Below are 24,688 nucleotides of genomic sequence, written 5' to 3' on the forward strand. Positions count from 1 at the left end.
AAATCTTGGGGCAGCTATCTGAGTAGATGAGAAATAAAGTACTTGGGTCTTGGTCATCTGGTTAAATTTATAATTCTTTCAATTCCTAGATATGTGATCTCAGTTAATCATCAACCCTTATGAGATTCAGATTTTTCATAACCAAATTTTGCTAAGTATGTTCTTTTCTATCCCCCAAATAATTGAGACTTATAAGGGACAATGTGTGTAAAATAGATTGCTTTTGAAAACTATAAATTTGTTGATATCATTAAATTATTAATATGAATGACAATAATAACTTTCTTCATAAAATACAACTGTTTACATAATTTCTCACTTTTATGATCCAGAAATCAATCTCTGTCTCTCATTTGCCCATATTTTGTCTCTCATGCCAAAATGTCATAGTTTTTAATGAAAAGACTTCTGATTTCTTGAGGCAAGTTTGGAACTTGAGTTTTTGACAAGATTTTGAACTGCTACTGTGGCTCTTGGCTATAAACTAAGTTTTCACCTCATCATCGTGCAATGATGTGCTTTTTCTTCCTTGGCCACTGTAGGTCTATCAGCTTCTTCAGTTTATCAGCAAATACTGAGGCAGACACATGGGAGTTGCTCTAGAAAGCCTGACTGTCTAAACGTCTAGGCAAATGTGTAGATTCCCTGTTCAACAGCACAGAATTTCATATCTTCATCAGTGAGTGTGTTGGGAGTTGTGCAAAATAACCATCCTTATCTTTTAATAAAAATGTTCTCCTCTTATTCTACATATCTGTGTAGATCTTCAATATCATTGTATTTCTCAGTTTCTTTATTGTCAATAACCTGTTACTTTTCTTCTTCACTAAGATAATTTACACATATACTTTCATTAGTGATATTTTACTATTTAATATATATTCATTTTCTTCCCAGCTGTACTGAAAACTTTTTGAGCATGGGGTCATGACTGCTACACTAACATATCACTCTGGGGCTGGCCTCCCCCAAACCATCATGAGTACTCATAAAATAGTTCTCAGTGTAAATGATATTGCCTATTTGCTCATTCAAGTAAAACATACTGAGAAAAATGAAATACCTCTTGTGGCATTTACTGCTTTCAATACTGTGGATATATAAAATAAAGAATGCATGGTCTTAATGTTAAAAAATTAATGTTTAATAGTGGAGACACATTTATAAAAGGATTATTAAAGTTAACAGATGCTATCATTGAAATAAATAAATAGCACAATATTGTTATTAAAGATTGGGATTGGAGTAATTGACATTTTGGCTGTGCCTTGTGGGTCAAATTTGCTCTTGCCATCTAGACTAAGTGTGAAAGAAAGTGGTGTGCTGAAGCTAACTTCTTTGGCTTATCAAAGCCACTTGTGCAATATCTTGTTCCAAATCCATGTTCTATAAAACATTGGTAGTTTGAAATTGGTCATGATGGGAATATTTACACAACAGAAGTAGGCAAACACTACATACCAGAGTTTTCAAAATTTTCCTAGAGAATTGGTTGTTAAGCATTTACCAGCACCCCACTGGGCAAGGTATTCCAGGAAGGGGAGATAGCATGAAGAAAAAGACTGTAGAAGGAGCATGGAGCATGTGTTAGTAAAATACCCCCATCTCCAGGAGAAACTTGAGACTTGCCCAAACTATCTCACATTACCTCAAAAGAGAAATGACTCTGAAATGACATGTACATGTCATGGACATGAACATGCACACTGCCCAGATCCCACTCCAATAAAAGATTTGTAGCCTCAGGGGCTGGAAGTGCTGTCAGTAGAGAGCCTTTGGGTTTTAGCTCCTTCAAGGACTGCCTCAGCTGTAGATATGAGCCTCGCCCAAGGTCATGACCTATCCAACCACTGAGATACAAAGTGTAAAGGCCTGACCCTTTTGGCCCAATGCAAAACAATTCACTTGGACAATTTTAGCCCCAGAACCTTCTGTGGTATGGACCAAAGCTGGCACTGGACCTGACTCACAGCTCAATTTCTCCTTCTGGCAATCCTACTTCTATCCCTTTTCATCTTAGAATGCTTATCCCAAGGACTCTCTATCTGAAACATATTGCAGACTAAATTTTACCTAAAAGTCGGCTTTCCTAGAAACCCTGGGATGAGAGATTCCCAGAAAAACTGTGCCAAAGATGAAAGATGAAATAAAATTCTCACAGAGACATCCTTGTGCAGGAAGATGGAATAAGAGGAGATAGCCATGATTTTTGATTCTAAGTCTTAAGAAAAAGCCAAACTCGGTGTATGAACCTGGGAGAAAGGAAATAATTCTTATTCCTATACTCCTGAGCATTGTATATAAGCATAGACAGAAAAGGGTTGTGGAGGTTCTCACTTGGTTAGGTTGAGAATTGGAAATTTCATCTGTTCTTGCATGCTTTCTGCTTTATCCATTAGAGCCTTTAGCATGTTAATCATAGGGGTTTTAAATTCCTGGTCTGATAATTCCACCATCCCTGTCATACCTAGTTCTGATGCTTGCTCTGTTTCTTCAAATTGTATTTTCAGCCTTTTAGAATGCTCCCCTTTCCCCCAAAAGCTGGACATGATGTACTAAGTAAAAGGAACTACTCTAAATAGGGCTTTATTAATGTACAGTAAGATTTGTGTGTGGGGGAAACATCCTATAGTCCTATGTTTAAGTTTCAGTCTTTCACTGAGCCTATGTCCCTGGAATTTGAACTTCACAGGTGTTTCTCAGTTTTGTTTCATTTCATTTTGTTTTAATTCTCCCCCCTTAGATGAAATAGGATAGCTAGCATGGACTGGAATTGGGTATTTCCTTCTTCCACATGGACAGCTAGATGGGGCTGGAGTTGGGTATTTTGCTTTCCTAAGGTCAGTTAGATGCTAATACTCTAGCAGATTAGGCTCTGGTTAACTAGTTTCTCCTAAGGCCTTGTTAAAACAAATAGAGTGCCATGGCATATTTCAGAATGGTTCCTTTTCCCCTCCCTGCTTGGATCATGAGAAATTTTTTCTTTGATGTTTCTGTGGGAGCTTTGAAAAGCTCCTGGAGGCAAATATCACAATATTTTACTCTCCACTCCCTGCCATTTTTGGGTACCCCTGTGGTTTTTAACTGTCAATTAAAAGCTTGTCCACACTGAGCTTCCAGTCACCTGTTAATTTGGTTCAGGTTTTCCTACTGTAGTGGTGGTTTCTGAAGCCACCTTTCTTGTGAGCCTCTACTCTGTAAGCTGTGATTCCCTATGTTCCCTGACTCTCCATTCTTGGTGGGGGTATTTTGCCCTGTGTCCTCTCCTCTCTCATGGACCCAAGAAGAGATATTGATTTTCAGTCTGTTCAGTTTTTTCCTCGTTGTTAGGACAGAGTGGTGACTCTGAACTTCTCACATGAAGAACCAGAATAAACTGGACATCAAGTTTATTGTTGTTTTTAAAATTAGATCAAGAAAGTTCTCTTTTTTTAGATTAGTATGTTTTAATAAGCATTATCAGTATTAAATTTGGTCAAACATATTTTCTTCATCAATCTACATTATCAAGTGATTTATCCCTTTTATTCACTATATTTCATAAATACTATATTCACTGTATTTTCTATATATACCATATTCACCATATTACATATATATTATATTCACTATATTACATGTGGTTAATTATGTTGTGTGATTTTTGCATTTAAAATAACTTTGATGCTAGGATTAAACACACAAAAAGGAAGAAATCATTTGTTATTCCAGACTGATGAAGAAAAAATATTTGATTAAACTTAATACTGATTATGTATTATCATAAAAATCCAACAGGATCATAGTGTGTGCGTGTCCTTGTACATGCAATACTGGATTAGATCTGTTAATATTTTGTTTTGAATTTCATAATCAATTTTACTAGGGTATTTTGCTCTTGGTATTTATTTTCTGTGATGTCATTTTCTGGTTATGGAATATAGGTTACACTTACCTCATAAAAATCAGTAAGTGATCCCTCTTTTTATATTCTCTAGAAATACATATGTAGGGTTTCAGAAACCCTACATATGTATTTCATTGTACATCTCAGACTCTCTGCCAAGAAATGTAGATGAATTTTCTTATGTATTCTATGTATTCTTCTTTCTATGTTTTAAGTTATTCATTAAAAAATGCTATCTGGGCCTGGGGATTTTCTCTCCATAAAACTTCAAATAAGGTTTTCAAGAAAGATATAAATTCCTGATAATCTGTAGAACAATAGTTTCAGATGGAAATTTCTGGGCCATTGTCTCTCAAATATTGGTTCTGTATTGTTTTCTTCTCTTACGTATCTTCACCATATATTAGAACTTTTGAATGTCTCAAATGTCAATTATTCTCTGCTCTATTTGTCTGTTTTCATTTTTATCTTGTTTACTTTTGATGCCACACTTTAGGTATTAGCAGAAGGTTATTTTAGTGAAAGCTTGATTAAGGCACCAAAGAGAGTGCAGTGAGGAAAAAAGCTGATTTCTATTTCCCACTGCACTGAACCCTGTGCCACGACTGACCTTCTGATGATATATCAGAAGGGGGATCATCTGCTTCCAGACCACAGTTGGTCTTGGGTAACTGAAACCACAGAAAGTGAAACCACAGGTAAGGGGGAACTACTGTAATTTTCCCAACATTCAACAGCTTGTAACTAACTGCTGTCTGTGGTTATTCAGAGCACAGACTTTTTCTAGTACATTATTCTAACTAAATTCACTGTTTTTCTCCAACAGACAATCCCAGGGACACTGCTCCATTGCTGCCAAATCTGGACTCCCATTTTGGGAATTTGGCATAATCATCTCCTTCCTCTGAGCAGGAGTAAAATCTCCAGTGGCATCCTCTCTGAAGTTTACATTAAGAAAAAAAAAATGGTCCTGAGGGGATGGCTAATCAAGAAGGGGGAATGCAGTTTAGAATATTTGAAGCCAAGAAGTGTAGTTAGAGAAAGCACCTAGCTAGATAGAGTCAGAGATGCTGAAAGCAAACATGTCATCATGGCTCTGGAGTTGCTGAAGGAGAAACAGATGCCTCATTCAGGACATCTATGCTTCCTTGAAGAGCTGTCTGCCATTGTGTTTTTTAGTCTTCTCTTAAGTCCATATTCAGTGGCTTTCTCTACCTGCAACAAATCTTTTCACCTGGGAGAATGGAGCCCAGAAAATCTGTAGCAGGGTGAATGGCTGTCCACACTTGAGAACTCAGGTATGCCTAAAGGACGGTTTCTGAAGTGAGAAAGATGGGCAAGAGATTATAAGTACCTAATATATTTGAAGAATCCAAGAAGTAGAAGGGTAAGTCAAGAGGTAAGACTTGTTATTGCTAATGTGAATTCACAGTTTTAAGATAAGTCAGAGGTGCAGAGTGTCATTCCCCCAAAGTGAGCCAGAGTATCATCTTCAAAGGCTGCTCAAAAGAGCTCTGAGTTGGGATGCCATTGTAAACTCATCCCCAGATATAGATAGTGCACATGATGGGAATCCATGTACTGAAATCTCTGTTCTCTGAAACATTGCTATCTGATACTAACTAAAAATTATACCATTAAAAATTATGATGATAATGATAATGTTCATGGTGATTTGAGTACCTCCTCTATCTCATTCTCACATATGTCATACACCTTTGGCAGTATTATGAGCTAATAAAGAAATTTGGCAAAATAACTCTCAAGAGAAGCCCTGAGGGATAATATCTTTATAAGCGGTAACTCAGATACTCCAGGTCACACCTGCCTTTTGATCACTGTTGTATTTTGCTGATACGCTTAAGACTGTGGGTACTTCAGCATCTCCGTTAACATTTTGCTTCATGTAAGCCCAAAGTATCTTTAAGGTCTTAAGACTTTTTCTTCACTTAAGCCCAAACATCTCAGACTCTCTGCCAAGAAATGTAGATGAATTTTCTTAAGTAATCTCTTAAGTAAGGTAATATGGTTCCCAGTTTTTTATGCTCAATGAGCTTTAATAATCTGTCCAAAGTGATAGAGATAGTGAATGACAGTTGTCATCAGACTTCCTCTGACTCTAGAGGAATTGCCACTGAGAGCAGTGTACTGTGTCTACATCCAATAGACCCATTTATGGAAGCTGGATTATGAATATCTTAAGTCAGAGGAGTCATTAATATGAAGTAGTAGGAGAAAGTAATTGAAGAGGGAAGACTTGGCGTACCTGGGCAGAGTGAAGTCTCCGAAAATATTGAAAGATTTGAGGTAATGTATCTATTTATCCTTTATCATCCCACATTTTACTTTCATGCATTTTTTTCAAAGTTACTATGATAGCCTTCTAAAGGAATTCTCTGCCTTCTCTTTTGCCAATCTTTAATCCATTCTTAACATTGATTCCAGTTTTTTTTTTTAGATTTTATTATGTTATGTTAATCACAATACATTACGTCATTAGTTTTAGATGGAGTGTTCCATGATTCATTGTTTGCGTATAACACCCAGTGCTCCATTCAATATGTGCCCTCTTTAATACCCATCACCAGGCTAACCCATCCCCCAACCCCTCCCCTCTAGAACCCTCAGTTTGTTTCTCAGCGTCCATAGTCTCTCATGGTTTGTCTCCCCCTCTGATTTCCCCCCCTTCATTTTTCCCTTCCTACTATCTTCTTCTTCTTTTTTTTTTTTTTAACATATAATGCATTATTTGTTTCAGAGGTACAGGTCTGTGATTCAACAGTCTTACACAATTCAAAGGCTCACCACAGCACATACCCTCCCAAATGTCTATCACCCAGCCACCCCATCCCTCCCACCCCCCACCACTCCAGCAACCCTCAGTTTGTTTCCTGAGATTAAGAATTCCTCATATCAGTGAGATCATATGATACATGTCTTTCTCTGACTGACTTATTTCGTTCAGCTATTAATACCCTCCAGGTCCATCCACGTCCTTGCAAAAGGCAAGATTTTATTCCTTTTGATGGCTGCATAAATATTCCATTATATATATATATATATATATATATATATATATATATATATACACACACCACTTCTTTATCCATTCATCGTCGATGGACATCTTGATTATTTCCACAGTTTGGCTATTGTGGACATTGCTGTGCATGTACCCCTTCGGATCCCTACATTTGTATCTTTGGGATAAATACCCAGTAGTGCAATTGCTGGGTCATATGGTGGCTCTATTTTCAACTATTTGAGGAAACTCCACACTGTTTTCCAGAGTGGCTGCACCAGCTTGCATTCCCACCAACAGTGTAGGAGGGTTCCCCTTTCTCTGCATCCCCACCAACATCTGTCATTTCCTGACTTGTTAATTTTAGCCATTTTGACTGGTGTGAGGTGATATCTCATTGAGGTTTTGATTTGGATTTCCCTGAGCCTGAGTGATGTTGAGCACTTTTTCATGTGTCTGTTGGCCATTTAGATGTTTTCTTTGGAAAAATGTCTGTTCATGTCAACTGCCCATATCTTGACTGGATTATTTGTTCTTTGGGTGTTGAGTTTGGTAAGTTCTTTATAGATTTTGGATACTAGCCCTTTATCTGATATGTCATTTGCAAATGTCTTCTCCCATTCTGTCAGTTGTCTTTTGGTTTTGTTGACTGTTTCCTTTGCTGTGCAAGAGCTTTTTATCTTGATGAAGTCCCAATAGTTCATTTTTGCCATTGCTTCCCTTGCCTTTGGCGATGTTTTTAGGAAGAAGTTGCTGCAGCTGAGGTTGAGGACATTGCTGCATGTATTCTTCTCTAGGATTTTGATGGACTCCTGTCTCACATTGAGGTCTTTCATCCATTTGGAGTCTATTTTTGTGTGTGGTGTAAGGAAATGGTCCAGTTTCATTCTTCTGCATGTGGCTGTCCAATTTTCCCAACACCATTTGTTGAAGAGACTCTTTTCCATTGGACGTTCTTTCTTGCTTTGTCAAAGATTAGTTGACCATAGAGTTGAGGGTCCATTTCTGGGCTCTTTATTCTGTTCCATTAATCTATGTGTCTGTTTTTGTACCAGTACCATACTATCTTGATGATGACAGCTTTGTCATAGAGCTGGAAGTCCGGAATTGTGATGCCACCAGCTTTGCTTTTCTTTTTCAACATTCCTCTGGCTATTCGGGGTCTTTTCTGGTTCCATACAAATTTTAGGATTATTTGTTCCATTCCTTTGAAAGAAGTGGATGGTATTTTGATAGGGATTGCATTAAATGTGTAGATTGCTCTCGGTAGCATTGACATCTTCACAATATTTGTTCTTCCAATCCATGAGCGTGGAACATTTTTCCATTTCTTTATGTCTTCCTCAATTTCTTTCATGTTCTGAGTACAGATTCTTTGCCTCTTTGGTTTGATTTATTCCTAGGTATCTTATGGTTTTGGGTGCAATTGTAAATGGGATCGACTTTTAATTTCTCTTTCTTCTGTCTTGTTGTTGGTGTATAGGAATGCCACTGATTTCTGTGCATTGATTTTATATCCTGCCACTTTACTGAATTCCTGCATGAGTACAGCAGTTTTGGGGTGGAGTCTTTTGGGATTTCCACATAAAGTATCATATCATCTGCAAAGAGTGAGAGTTTGACTTCTTCTTGGTTAGATTTTAGTTCTTTAATTTCTCCAGAAAGGGTTTCTCTAATATTTTCTTCAAGACCAACTAGTATCTTTTTTTAAAATTTTTTATTGTTATGTTAATCACCGTATATTACATCATTAGTTTTTGATGTAGTGTTCCATGATTCATTGTTTGTGCATAACACCCAGTGCTCCATGCAGAATGTGCCCTCTTTAATACCCATCACCAGGCTAACCCATCCCCCTACCCTTCTCCCCTCTAGAACCCTCAGTTTGTTTTTCAGAGTCCATCGTCTCTCATGGTTCGTCTCATTGTCATTCTGAACTCTACTTCCAACATCTTACTAATGTCTGTATTGGTTAGGTCCCTGGCAGTCGGTACTGCCTCTTGTTCTTTTTTTTTGAGGTGATTTTTTCCATCTTGTCATTTTGTCCAGAGGAGAACAGATGAATGAGAGAACAAAATGCTAACAGGTAAAAACAACCCCAGAAAAATATACACTAAACAAACCAGAAGAGACCTGAAACTGGAGGAAAAGAAAGGGAAGGAAAGAAAAAAGAAAAAGATAAAAAAAAAGAATATGATCAATTATGATCAGGCTGGTAAATAGATCAGTGCCACACACTAAATTTTGGGCATATTTTGGTGTGTTAAAAGAAACTGCCTCCTAAAATTGTAAAGAAAGGAAAACTTATATATGTACAAAAATAAGGGTAAATATGATGAAGGGATGGAATATGACTGTAGAGATGAGAATTATAAAAGATTTTATAAGAGGAATTGATAAGATGTGGGTTCAAAAAAGAAAGAAGAGAAATTAAAAAAAAAAACGGGGGAGAATGTGATCAGGCAGGAGACTAGAACAAAGCCATACACTAGAGATTTAGGGTATATTTTGGTCTGTTAGGAGAAACTGTATCCCAAAATTTTAAAAAGAGAACAACTTATATATATACCAAAAATAAGGTTAACTCCTGTGAAGGGAGAGAATATGACTCTAAAAATGAAAAATAAAAAAGATTTTTTAAAAAGGGATTTATAAGATGTTGGTTGGAAAAAGAGAAAAAGAAAAGTTCAAAAAAAAAAGAAAATTAAAAAAATTAACTTTGAAGGACTAAAGAATCAGGGGGGAAAAAGCCATGAATTCTATTTGCTGTATTACCCTAGTGCTGGATTTCTGCCGTTCTCATTGATCAGTAACCTTGGTCTTGGCTGGCTGTTCTTGCTGATCTTCTGGGAGAGGGGCCTGTTGCAGTGGTTCTCAAATGTCTTTGCCAGAGTTGGAATTGCACTGCCCTCATCAGGGGCCAGGCTACGTAATCTGCTTGGGTTTGCTCCCTGTAGCTTTTGTTCCCTGAAAGCTTTCTGTACAGCTTTGGAAGACGAGAGTTAAAATGGCAGCCCCCCCGTCTCTGCCCTGGAGGAGCCAAGAACGCAGGGCCCCAGAGAAAAGCAGTCAATTACTCCTGCCACCCTGGTCTCTGGCCGCACTCACCCAGCCTGTGACCGAATGTTTCTATCTCTGGCACATAACCCCGTTTGGAGTCTCCAAACCCTGCAGATCCCTATGGTGTGCTCCTGAGCTGCTCCTCCTGGGGGAGGAAGGGGAGTCCCCCCAGATCTGCTGCTTGTTGGGTCTCTGCTGGGAGAGCAGTGGCCCATCTGTGCCACGGATCACGGTTTATGGCAACCCTGAGCTGAGAGCCCACTCCTTGGCTCCATCTCTGCAGCCGGCTTCCCCGCTCTGATACCTGGGAGCTCTGCCACACTCAGGCACCCGCAATCTTTCTGTGATCATGAGGGTCCCAAGACCACACTGTCCCAGCGAGGGTTCTACCCCCCCCCCCCCCGGCTTAGCCACTGCAGCAACATCCCTCAGCAGAGCCAACTTCTTAAAAGTTCCATTTTTGTGCTCCACTGCTTTATCACTTGCGGGTAATGACCGACGGAGGCCCCGTCCCCCGTCATCTATCTTCCCGAATATCACCTCAGATTTACTTGTCCGCACGTCCTACCTTCCAGAAAGTGGTTGCTTTTCTGTTCAGAGTTGCTGCTATTCTTTTCTTTGATCTCCTGTTGAGTTCGTAGGTGTTCAGAATGGTTTGATCCCTATCTAGCTGAATTCCTGGGACCAGACGAAATTTAAGTCTCCTACTCTTCTGCCATCTTGCTCGTCCTCCAACGTTTATTCTAGTTTGATGGCAATATAATATAAATCTGGTCATATTGTTTACTTTTTACTAAAATAACTATGTTGTGTCTTCTAAGATTAAGTCTAAGCTCTTTATATTTATACACAAGTTCCTTCAGAAATTCTGGTCCATTTCTATTCAATCTTCACTCCAATAACCATCTGAAGAGCCACCGTATCCTATCATTTTGCTCAACTGCATTTATTTACACATGTAATGCTAATATCTTTCTGCATTTTCCTGATTGTTAATCAGCACAGAATGGCCAGCACAGCCCTTTTTTCCCCTCTACCTCATACTTGTCATTCGAGACCTAATTCAAGAATCACCTTCAATAAATCCGCCCTGACATCTCTGTGTCAGCTTAGTTTCCTCTTTCTATGTTTTGTAGGGACTTGTATTAAACTACTACTTTAACTTTAGATCTCTCCATTTACTAGGTTGTAAGTGTTTGAAGTCAGTTTTTATATGTTTCTCTACATTTTAGCTCTATCAGTTTTCCTTTTATAAAATGTATTCTCAATAAATGTACAATGATGAAATAGATTAATTGGGAAAATAATAAGTACAGGTGATAATTATATATAATGAGAAAAGGAGTGATGGGAAAGGGTCTATACAGAGAAGTATGCATCAGAGCATTGCTGCTTCTTGCAATATTGACTGTACCTAAATTGTTCCAGGTTCTTGTCCTCCCACTTAGACTGAGGGTGCCTCCATCACCACAATGTCTGTCTGCAATAGCTCTGCCTTGTATCCTCGCTTCCTCCTGACAGGCCTCTCAGGCCTTGAAAGCAGATATAGTTTGATTTCCATCCCCATCTTTCTGATTTATGCCACCTCAATTTCAGGAAACATTACCATCCTATTTATCATCAGAACTGAGCCTTCCCTCCACCAACCAATGTACTACTTTCTATCAATGCTGGCATTTACTGACCTGGGCCTATCCACTACAACCTTGCCTACCATGTTCAGCGTCTTCTGGTTCCATGTCCAGGAGATCTCCTTTAATGCTTGTCTGGTCCAGATGTACTTCATTCATGTTTTCTCAATTATTGAGTCAGCTGTGCTGTTGGCCATGGCCTTTGACCGCTTTGTAGCAATCCGAGAGCCCCTGCGCTATGTGGCCATTCTAACCAATGGTGTAATCATTGGGATTGGGTTGGCAATTGCTGGAAGGGCCTTGGCTCTGGTCTTTCCAGCTTCCTTCCTTCTAAAGAGGCTTCAGTATCATCCTGTCAATATTCTCTCCTACCCATTCTGCCTACACCAGGACCTCATAAAGACAACTGTATCTAGTCGTCGGGTCAGCAGCATCTATGGCCTCATGGTGGTCATTTGCTCCATGGGACTTGATTCAGTGCTTCTCCTCCTTTCCTACAGCCTCATCCTTGGCACAGTGTTGAGTATAGCTTCCAAGACAGAGAGGGTGAAAGCCCTCAACACCTGCATTTCCCACATCTGTGCTGTACTCACTTTTTATACACCAATGATTGGGCTCTCTATGATCCGTCGTTATGGGCAGAATGCTTCCCCAATTGTCCATGTGCTTATGGCCAATGTCTACTTGCTCGTCCCACCCGTCATGAACCCCATTGTCTACAGTGTCAAGACCAAGCAGATTCGTGACAGAATCCTCCGGAAATTCAAGCAACAGAAAGTTTAAGTGAAAAAGAATCTAAAACATGCATTTCCTCCCCTTCTTTTTTGTATTTATAAGAGTATTTCATGTTAATGTAGAATTTTGAATTTAAATTTTGCTAATAATATTTTAATTTAAAGATAGTAGATATAAACCTCAATAACAGTAAAACCTGTATTTTCAGTATAGAGAATAAAGACATGGTTTTGTTTTGTCTTTTATGTTGAAATACTAGACAATATGGTCACTAAACCCAGGTTAGTCCATTCTTAGCAGAACTATGATTTTTCTTTTAACAATTACCAGTAAATGCTTCTGAAACTAAGAGTCATCAAGTCAACAGTCATTCATTGTTCATTATATGTTGGGAAGTTCCTCAATTTCTGAAGAAAATTTAGATTTTAAGATGGCTTTTGATCTGTCAGTTACTGAGGAAGAGCTGTTAAAGCCTCCAAGTACCAGAGTGGATTTTTCTATTTCTCCTTGTCATTCTATCAGTTTTACCCCAGGTATTTTGATGCTCTGTTGTTAGGTGCATAGATGTTAAATTTTGTTATGTCTTTTGGAAATCACTTTATGAAAATATAATGTCCTTTATCCTTGATAGTTTTTCTCATTTTAGTTTGTCTTTTCTGAAATTAATATAGCTTTTCTAGCTTTCTTTTGATTAGTGTTAGCATGTTATGTCTGTCTCCATTCCTTTATTTCAATATATATTTTAGGGGACTAGTTTGCTAAGTACGTTTTTTTTTTTTAAATGTTAACAGCTTTCTGAGATATAATTCACCTACCATACAATTTATCTATTTAAAGTATATAATTCAGGGTGCCTGGCTGGTACAGTCAGTTAAGTGTCTGACTCTTGGTTTCTGCTCAGGTCATGATCTCAGGGTTGTGAGGATCGAGCCCCACCTTGGGCTCTGTGCTCAGTGAGGAGTCTGCTTGAGACTCTTTCCTCCTCTGCTCCTCCCCCCACTCATGGGCATGTGTGCACTCTCTCTCTCTTAAATAAATAAATAAATAAATAAATAAATAAATAAACAAATAAATAAAATCTTATTTAAAAAATAAAGTATACAATTCAATGTTTTAAAATATATTTACAGGGACTTTCCAAGATGGTGGAGGAGTAGGAGACTTTAGTTTTACCTGGTCCCAGGAATTCAGCTAGATAGCTATCAAAACATTCTGAACACCTGTGAACTCAACCAAAGACCTAAGAAAAGAATTGCTGCAATTCTACAAATAGAAAATTGATTACTTTCTGCAAGAATGACAAGACAGAAAAACACCTCAAAAAAGACAACAAGAGGCAGTACTGACTGCCAGAAACCTAATCAGTATGGATATATGTAAGATGTCGGAACTAGAATTTCGAAAATGATTATAAAGATACTAGCTAGGCTTGAAAAAAGCACAGAAGACACAGAGAATCCCTTTCTGGAGAAATAGAAGAACTAAAATCTAACCAAGTCAAAAACAAAAGGCTATTCATGAGATGCAATAAAAAATGGAGGCTCTAACTGCTAGGATAAATAGGCAGAAGAGAGAATTAGTGATACAGAAGACAAAATGATGGAGAATAAAGAAGCTGAGAAAAATAGAGATAAACAACTACAGGATCTTGAGGGGAGAATTTGAGGGAAAAGTGAGACCATAAAGCAAAACAATATTAGAATAATTGGGATCCCAGAAGAAGAGGAAAGAGAGAGAGAGGGGCATAAGGTATACTGGAGTAAATTAGAGTGGATAACTTCCCTAATCTGGGGAAAGAAATAGGCATCCAAGTCCAGGAGGCACAGAGAACCCCCCTCAAAATCAATAAAAATAAATCAACACCCTGACATATAATAGTGAAACTTGCAAATCTCAGAGAGACACAGAAAATCCTGAAAGCAGCTCGGGACAAGAAGTCTGTAACCTCCAAGGGTAGAAACATTAGATTGACAGCAGACCTATCCACAGAGACCTGGAGGACCAGAAAGGACTGGCACGATATATTCAGGATGCTAAATGAAAAAAATATGCAGCTAAGAATACTCTGTCCAGCTAGGATATCATTCAAAATAGAAGGAGTGATAAAAAGCTTCCAGGACAAACAGAAACTAAAAGAATTTGTGATCACCAAATCAGCCCTACAAAAAATATTAAAAGGGATCCTCTAAGCAAAGAGAGAGCCCAAAAGTAAAATAGACCAGAAAGGAACAGAGACAATATACAGTAATAGTCACTTTAGAGGTAATACAATGGCACTAAATTGATATCTTTTGATAGTTACTCTAAATGTAAATGGGCTAAACGTACCAATCAAAAGACACGGGGTATCAGATTGGATAAAAAAGCAAGACCCATAGATATGCCAATTGCAGGAGACTCATTTTAGACCCAAAGACACCTCCAGATTGGAAGTTAAGGGGTGGAAAACGATTGATCATGTGAAAGGCTATCAAAAGAAAGCTGGAGTGGCAATCCTTATATCAGACAAATTAGATTTTAAACCAAAGACTGCAATAAGAGATGAGGAAGGACACTATATTAGAATTAAAGAGTCTGTCCAACAAGATCTAAAATTGTAAATATTTGTGCTCTTAACATGGGAACAGCCAATTATATAAGCCAATTAATAACAAAATTAAAGAAATACATTGATAATAAAATAATAGTGGGGGACTTTAACACCCCACTCACTGCAATGTACAGATCATCTAAGCAGAAGATCAACAAGGAAACAAGGGCTTTGCAGGACACAGTGGACCAGATGGACTTCACAGATATATTCAGAATAGTCCACCCCAAAGCAACAGAATACACATTCTTCTCTAGTGCACATGGAACATTCTCCAGAATAGATCACATGCTGGGTCACAAATCAAGTCTTAACTGGTACCAAAAGATTGGGCTCATTCCCTGCATATTTTCAGACTACAGTGCTTTGAAACTGAAAATCAATCAGAAGAAGAAATTTGGAAAGAACTGAAATACATGGAGGCTAAAGTACATCCTACTAAAGAATGAATGGATCAACCAGGAAATAAATAAAAAAAAATTCATGGAAACCAATGAAAATGAAAGCACAACTGTTCAAAATCTTTGGGATGCAGTAAAGACAGTGAAGTATATAGCAATACAAATCCTTATCAAGAAACAAGAAAGGACTCATATATACAACCTAACCCTACACCTAAAGGAGCTGGAGAAAGAACAGCAAATAAAGCCTAAACCCAACAGAAGAAGAGAAATAATAAAGATTAGAGCAGATTTCTTGTTAGATGCCTCTCCAAAGGCAAGGGAAAGAAAGGCAAAAATGAACTATTGGGACTTCATCAAGATAAAAAGCTTTTGCACAGCAAAGGAAACAGTCAACAAAACCAAAAGATAACTGACAGAATTGGAGAAGATATTTGCAAATTACATAACAGATAAAGGGCTAGTATCCAAAATCTATAAAGAACTTAATCAAACTCAATACCCAAAGAACAAATAATCCAATCAAGAAATGGGCAGAAGACATGAACAGACTTTTCTCCAAAGAAGACATCCAAATGGCCAACAGACACATGAAAAAATGCTCAACATCACTCAGCATTAAGGAAATACAAATCAAAACCTCAATGAGACACCACCTCACACCACTCAGAATGGCTAAAATGAACAAGTCAGGAAACTGATGGATATTGTTGAGGATGCAGAGAAAGGGGAACCCACTTACACTCTTGGTGGGAATGCAAGCTGGTGCAGCCACTCTGGAAAACAGTATGGAGTTTCCTCAGATAGTTGAAAATAGAGCTACCCTACAACCCAACAATTGCACTACTCAGTATTTACCCTAAAGATACAAATGTAGTGATCCAAAGGGGCACCTGCATCTCAATGTTTATAGCAGCAATGTCCACAACAGACAAAGTATGGAAAGAGTCTGATGTCCATTGACAAATGAATGGATAAAGAAGACACACACACACACATACACACACACACACAATATACACAACAAAACATATATATATATGTTTATATATAAACACACACACACACTGGGATATTACACAGCCATCGAAAAATTGAAATCTTGTCATTTGCAACAACATGGATGGAACTAGAGGGTATTATGCTAAACAAAATAAGTCAATCAGAGAAAGACAGTTACCATATGATCTCACTGATATGGAATTTAAGAAAACAGAGGATCATAAGGGAAGAGAGGAAAAAAATAAAACAAGGCAATACCAGAGAGGGAGAAAAACCATAAGAGGCTCTTGATCATAGGAAACAAACTGAGGGTTACTGGAGGGGAGGCGGCTGGAGGGATTGGGGTAACTAGGTGATGGACATGAAGGGGGACATGTGATGTAATGAGCAGTGGGTATTATATAAGACTGCTGAATCACAGACCTGTACCTCTGAAACAAATAATACATTATATATATAGTTTTTAGAATTTTTATTTATTTATTTATTTGACAGAGACTGAGAGCATAAGCAGGTGGAGTAGCAGATAGAGGGAGAGAGAGAAGCAGGCTCCCCGCTGAGCAAGGAGCCCGATGCGAGGCTCGATCCCAGGACCCTGGGATCATGATCTGTGCCGAAGGCAGTTGCTTAACTGAGTCACTTAACTGAGCCACCCAAGTGCCCCAATAATACGTTATATGTTATTAAAAAAAAAGAAAAAAATACGAAGCATAGCATCACTGGTGATTAGAAGAAGAAAGAAAAAGAAAGAAAGAAAGAAAGAAAGCAAGAAAGAAAGAAAAAGAAAGAAAGAAAGAAAGAAGAAAGAAAGCAAGAAAGAAAGAAAAAGAAAGAAAGAAGAAAGAAAGCAAGAAAGAAAGAAAAAGAAAGAAAGAAAGAAAGAAAGAAAGAAAGAAAGAAAGAGAAAGAAAGAAAGAAAGAAGAAAGAAAGCAAGAAAGAAAGAAAAAGAAAGAAAGAAAGAAAGAGAAAGAAAGAAAGAAAGAAGAAAGAAAGCAAGAAAGAAAGAAAAAGAAAGAAAGAAAGAAAGAAAGAAAGAAAGAAAGAGAAGAAAGAAAGAAAGAAAGAAAGAAAGAAAGAAAGAAAGAAAGAAAGAAAGAAAGAAAGAAAGAAAGAAAGAAAGAAAGAAAGAAAGAAAGAAAGAAAGAAAGAAAGAAAAAAAGAAAAAGAAAGAATCCTGATTCTGAATACTGTTTCCCAAGCTTGGAAAAATTGGCTTATCTCTAGGCAGGAACATCTATGAGGAGGGCTTACCTCCCATTCTTTCTCTTCAAGATCCCTCTAGTTCTAGATTTCCTCTCATGGACCCCACATATAAGGCCAGGTCACAGAAAATCTGGAGTGATTTTATGTAAGGGATTGGCAAGTCATTCTGGCTCTTTGTGTTGTTGTTTTTTTTTCATTACCATGTTGTTTACCTTGCTGGTATCTGGTCAGTTTTTCCAAAACTCACCTAACTCTCCCTCTCACCCCCATGCTAACCACAATTCAACCTTAAATACTATCAGGAAAAAAATGATGCCCAGCTAGTATTTGTAATTTCATGGAGTAGAGTATTCATTAGAACTTTAATGGGAGAGATAATATAATAAAACAAAGACCAGTTGTTTTGAACAGAAATGCTTTCTGCTTCCTGGTTCTTATTAATAGTAAAATAAGAAAGAGTTTAATTTACTGGTAAAAAGAGATCTAAGGAAAGAAATGTGATACTGAAAATTGGTTAAGTGGATGGACCTTGAGACAGACTATGTGGGTTTGAATCCTGTCTTCCCTACTTAATGGACATATGAGTTTGGGAAAGAAATTGTGTCTCCATTTCCTCCTCCATAATAAGCAGGATAATACCTAGTGCAAAACATTGTTGTGAACATTTAAAAGCTAATACTTGTATAACATTTAAAACATTTCCTGATATATAGTAAGAAATTTGTAATGGTTTGTTGATAATAATGTGAACCACTTAACTAACACTCAGTATTCCCAGGCAAGGGTATTTTGTGGAAGTTCATACTGATGGGAATTGTCATGGAAATGTCTCCTAGATTCACTTTTGGAGTTATAGGGGAGTTGATAAATGTGACATCATCTTCCTTCCTAGATTTATTGCCAAAAAAGAACAAAACATACCAATAAAACAAATGGCTTTCAGAACATCATTATTATTCAGTAAAAGCTGTGTAGTATTTCTTGGTTTAGTTTTGCATCCAAACTAGTAAATTGGGCTTTCTAACAATCTTTGCCCTCTCAAGACCCCCAAACTTAACTTACCTCAAAAGCTCAGGTTTTTGGTTGGAGGGGCAGAGCCTTGTGTGGAAACTTAAGGAACTCCTGAATTTTAGAGAGTGATACTGCAATCTGCAATGTCAACACTGTATTCTTTTGTCAGATATTTTCTTTCATAATTTCAACAGTATATTAAAATTGCTGATATTTCATAGAGCATATTCTGTTTCACTCTCCTAGGTCTATGATAATTTCTAGCTAATTAATTTTCTATATGCTTTTTAAAAAAGTTTATAACACTGTAGATTATAGAAAATGCAAATATAGTACAGAGGGCTTTCATATAAACATATACATAATTTCCCCATCAGTAACATTTTATACTAGTATGGTCATTTGTTATAATTAATAAAACAATATTAACTTAAGTTCATATTTTATTAAAGTTCATGCTATTCAGATTCCTTTAATTGTACCTAATGTTCTTCTTCTCTAGTGGGATCCCATCCAGGATACCAAATTACATTTACTAGTTATATCTACTTAGGTCTCTTAGGTTCTCTTGACTGTGACAGTTACTCAGGCTTTTCTTAGTTTTGATTACTTCAGTTTTTAGAAGTACCAGTCAGGTTTTAGGTGCACCTGGGTGGCTTAGCTGGTTCAGCATTCAACTTTTGGTTTTGGTTCAGGTCATGATCTCATGGATCTTGGAATTGAGCCCCGCGTTGGGCTCCCTGCTTTGTGGGGAGTCTGCTTGAAGATTCTCTCTCTTTGCCCCTCATCCCTCACTCTGTCTCTCTCTTCCTCTCAATCTTTCTCAAATAAATAAAAAAGTTGTTAAAAAAAAAGAATGCTAGTCAGGTTTTTGTAAAATATCCCTCAATTGAGATTAGTCTGATTATTTCCCCCATGATTAGACCAGAGTTATGTGATTGGGGAAGAAGATCAATGAGGTAAAATACTATTTATGTCAAAATACATCAAGGGTACATACTATCAACATGGTTTATCACTGTTGATACTGAGTTTCATCACCTGGCTGAGGTATTATTATTTGTCAGGATTCTCTTTCTTCTCCATTTCCAAGTTATCTCTCTGCAAGTAAGTTACAATGTGTAGCCCACAAATTAAACAGTGAGTAGTTATGCTCCCTCTCCTTGGAAATGCAGCATCCTCATATATTGTTTGGATTTTTTTTTTTGCATGAGAGATAATCTATTCCCCCATTTGTTCAATCATTTATTTTTATCACTATGGACTCAAATATTTATTTTATACTTTAGGTTGTAATCCAATACTATATTTTGTCACATTGACCAGCTTTGGCTATTGGGAGCTCTTTCAGTTGGCTCCTTGTTCCTTTACTTACCCCCATAATTGTGCATTCTTTTTTTGGTGGGAAGGGTCACTTCTTTACTTTCTGGGACCATAAGATGCTACAGGTATATCCTGTATATCACCTGCCCCAATCTTAGAATGTCATATTTCTCCAAGGATTACTGATACCTTTAATTGGATAATGGTATTAGAAACAAAATTTTGGGTGCTGGATGTACTTTTCTTCTGGGGTGTCATTGGTTTAAGACCCTCTCAGCTGGCAGAGCAAGGAAATGCTAACCTGTGTATGTACACATATCTATAAATATCTATCATCTCTTTATCAGTCATCTTTCTATCATCTGTCATCTATCTAAAACTAAACACAGTGATGTCTATAATCTGTTACCACATGAATTGAGGGAGTTCTCCTTGATTCCTTGTTTGCTGTGTGTTACTATAAATATGTGTTGTTGTCATTTTTTTAAAAAATATTTTTCTTTAACCATTGATATGATCAATATGATTTTTCTTCTTTAGGCTGAGGTTCTAGGTTACATTGTTTGCTTTTTGAACATTGAATCAGTCTTGTATACGAAGAATAAACATTTGGTCAATGTATACTTATTTTGGTAAATTGTTAGCTTTAATTTAATAATAATTCATTGAGGATTTTTGCATCTGTTCATGAGAGACAATTTTGAGACATAGTCTATATATATATATATATATATATTTTGGACATCTTTAAATAACTTTGGTGTTAGGGTATGTCCACCTTCGTAAAATGAGTATTTTTTATGCTTCTATAATCTGGAAGTGATTTTAGAGAATTGACATAATTTCTTCCTTTAGGGTTTGGTAGAATACATCAGTGAAACCTTCAGAACCTATTTTTTTAAGGTTATTAATTAGTTATGCAATTTATTTAATAAATATGGAGATATTTAGGTATTTAGAACTGCAAATTTTCTTCTCTTGGCTTTATATCATTTATATATATCCAGTTGATCATTGAACAATATGAGTTTGAACTATGTGGATCCCCTTAAATACAATACAATACTATACATGTATTTTATCTTCCTTATGATTTTCTTAATAACATACAAAAAATAGGTGTTAAGTGACTGTTTATATTATCAGTAAGGCTTCAAGTCAACAGTAGGCTATTAGTAGTTAACTTTTGGGGGTGTCAAAAGTTATAAGTGGATTTTTGACTGCATGGGGGTGGGAAGACAGTGCTCTAGTTCCTGTGTTGTTTGGGATCAAGACCCCAACAACACAGGGATTGGGGATGTTGACCCAACATATAGGAGGTAAAGATATTTTCAATGCTGTCACTGCTAGCCTGCTTGACTTTTAGTTGTATGGAATTTACATAATGGAAACTTGGGAGATGGTTGGAGACAATGAACGTTATGACTATAAAAGACATGGTTAAGACCAGAATATAAAGTAGTCATTACATCAAAAACTAATGATGTACTGTATGGTGACTAACATAACATAATAAAATAAAATAAATAAAGTAGCCACTAAATTTTTAATAGGGAATATCATTACTTACAGATTAGCATATCTGAATCTTATCAATCAGACCAACTGGAAATATGTATGAACTTTCCCTCAAAAAGCAGGACACTGAATTTAGTTTCTTTGAGGAATCCTGTTGGTAATTCTGTGTGCTTTTCAAGCTAGGGGGTCACATATTGGATAGAAACTTAAAATCAACTTATAAAAATAATTTATAAATGTAAATGTATCAATCTTTATTTTGTGCATTTTATTTTTAAATATTACTAAATTTGAGTTGTACTTAAAATGAAACACAACATCCAAATTAAGGAAAACCCTGGAAATAATGCTGTGGATGTTCTTTTGACAAAAGAAGCCATCAAAAACTCAAAATGTACATCTTTCTGTCATGTGCTCAAGGTGCTCACAGGAAATAAATTCTTCACATAACTGAATTTAGAGATCCTTTGTTTCCTTCCATTAATTCCTTTCGGAAAGTGTTTATTGAAGTCTCTAGTCCATGCTCCTTGCTGAAAGATAATCTTCCATGCTTCCAAACCCTGAAAATACATGTTCTGGCTCAGTCATGTTGCAGAGTTGTCCAGTCATTTTGGTACCATCAAATGGTGAACACACCATCAAGAAATTAGTTCCTAGCCTCCTGAACAGTTGCTTTTATGTTTTATTTCATGATTTTTTCTTATTTAAATTCAATTAGCCCACATATAGTACATCATTAATTTTTTGATGTAGTGTTCAATGATTCATCAGTTGTGTATAATACCCAGTGCTCATCACATCATGTGCCTTCCTTAATACCCATCACCCAGTTACCCCATCTCCCCAACACTTCCCCTTCTGCAACCCTCATTTCCCAGAGTCAAGAGTCTCTCATGGTTTGTTTCCCTCTCTGATTTCTTCCCATTCAGTTTTCCCTCCCTTCCCTTATGATCTTCTGCACTATTCCTTATATTCCACATATGAGTGCAACCATATGATAATTGTCTTTCTCTGCTTGACTTATTTCACTTAGCACAATACCCTCCAGTTCCATCCATGTCAATGTAAATGGTAGGTATTCATCCTTTCTGATGGCTGAGTAGTATTCCATTTTATATATAAACTGCATATTTCTTATCCATTCATCTGTTGAAGGACATCTCAGCTCCTTCCACAGTTTGGCTATTGTGGACATTTCTGCTGTGAACATTGTGGTGCAGTTGCCCCTTTGTTTCACTACATCTATATCTTTGGGATAAATACCCAGTAGTGCAATATTTCATGGTTTTTTTATGTACACATCAGTTTCTGCTCATTACAAATTCAGGAAGAACAATAAAAGGATCGTTGATCCCCAGGAGTCATGGAGGAGATATGTCCCTATAAGATTATACAAAATACTTATAAGAATATCCAGCAAATTCTTGTAAAATTAGGGGGACTTTGAAAATTTATTTCCTACCTGAACTTGTCTGAGATTCATCTACTTTTGCAAAGCATGAAGTTCCAAAGGACGCATATATGTTACAGTCCACAAAGAAAGAGGGCTTTGGAGAGGCAGAAGTGGTGCTATAGACAGAAGTTTGCCTAAATACACTTAACACACACACACACACACACACACACACACACACACACACTCCACAACACAACACACACCCTCCCAATCTGATGAAACATGACTCAAAACCACTGTTAGAATTCTATATATCCAAGCTTCTCTTAAAAACAAGATTTTCATTCTTTAACACAAGTATTGTTTTCAGGTACGCTCACTTCATGCTTCTCCAGAAAGGGAGGTGGTGGCACACTGAGGGCACATAGTGCCTACAGGGTTTTATGAAGAATAAGGAAAAAGATGCTAAAATGAAAGGTAAAAACTGGAGTCATTTTTTTTAAAACGCACTAAATATCCCAGGATTGTCCCCAGTGAGATCAGATACATTTAAGTTTTTAACAGAAATCTATGAAGATCTTTCTTATTTTACATTCAAATTTAGTTTTTTGTTTCAGGGAAAGCAAGGCAATTGACATAAACTAAGTGTGCCAGCTGGAATACTATCCTATTTTCAAACACAGAGTCATGGAGGTTCACTAAATCTCCATACTTAAAAGGTAAAAGGCTTTCAGTGGGATGTTTTCCCTACTGTAATGGAACCTCATATTCAGAAAACTATGCACTCAACACCAATAGGGAGAGGAAACATTGAGATTTAAGAACAGAAAGCATTCTCCAAAGTTTGTTCCTTTAGGAGCTGCAAGATCTCTTGATATGAGGAGGATTTAAAAAGATAATCAACCTAGAGTAGAGTCAGAATTAACTTCTTTCCATTCTACCCACACCCTCAAGAACTAAGTAACAAAAGACTCTACTTTGAGAAGAAAACACGATCACACACTCACGAATCTGCTTCGTCCTCACACCGTAGATAATAAGATTGAGGGCAGGTGGGAGGACCACATAGAGATTGGCAACCAAGATGCGGACATAACGGGGAAATTTTTTTGCCAAATCTGTGGGTGAGGAAGGAGAAGAGAGAAGGTGTATAGAAAACACACATGACCCTAACATGTGACCCACATGTACTTAGAGCTTTGTGATGAGCATCTCAAGATGGGAGGCAGAAAACTGCATGGAGGATGTAGGCATAAGAGATTCCAACCAATGCCACATGCAAAATAAGAAAAGAAACCACAAAAAGCCCATAAATGGCATTAACTCGAATGCTAGCACAGGCCAACTTGGAAATGCCCATGTGCTCACAGTAGGAGTGGGCAATAATTCAAGTGTCACAGAAGGGCAGACGATGGGTTAGGTAGAGAATGGGCAACATAAGCAGGACAGGGCACATTATAATACCCACACCAATGCCTGCTAGCACTCGGGGTGTCAGGGTGGTTGTGTAGTGGAGTGGTACACAGATAGCCACATAGCAGCCAAAAGCCATAGCCAGGAGAACAGCAGACTCCATTCCTTTAAGGGTGTATATCAGAAACATCTGAGCCACACAGTCTCCAAAACCAATTTCTTGTGCATTAAACCAGAAGATACCGAGCATTCGGGGCACTGAGGATGTGAAGAGGGCCAGACCTATGGCTGATAAGATGGCTAGAAAGTAGAACATAGGATCCCGCAGAGTACGGTCAGACCAGATGATCAGCAAAATCATAGCATTGCCCAACAGTGCCATTAAGTAAATGGAGCAAAAAGGCAGGGAGATCCAGCCATGGGAACTCTCAAGTCCTGGGATGCCTGTCAGAAAAAAGGTGTCTGGATGGAAAGTGGAAGTGTTTGTGCGGAGCAT

General features: G+C 37.4%; 1 protein-coding gene and 1 pseudogene across 1 annotated transcript; one reads left to right on the forward strand and one right to left on the reverse strand.

The window, feature by feature from the left end:
* Nucleotides 1-11,437: 11,437 nt before the first annotated feature.
* Nucleotides 11,438-12,382, forward strand: LOC113915232 (olfactory receptor 51G2-like). The gene has a single exon (XM_027581053.1). It carries the CDS (start codon nucleotides 11,441-11,443, stop codon nucleotides 12,380-12,382), a length of 942 nt encoding a protein of 313 aa, XP_027436854.1. The 5' UTR covers nucleotides 11,438-11,440.
* Nucleotides 12,383-23,700: 11,318 nt separating this feature from the next.
* Nucleotides 23,701-24,688, reverse strand: LOC113913666 (annotated as a pseudogene).

The sequence above is a fragment of the Zalophus californianus genome, chromosome 11, assembly GCF_009762305.2.
Source record: "Zalophus californianus isolate mZalCal1 chromosome 11, mZalCal1.pri.v2, whole genome shotgun sequence".
Taxonomy (NCBI): Eukaryota; Metazoa; Chordata; class Mammalia; order Carnivora; family Otariidae; genus Zalophus; species Zalophus californianus.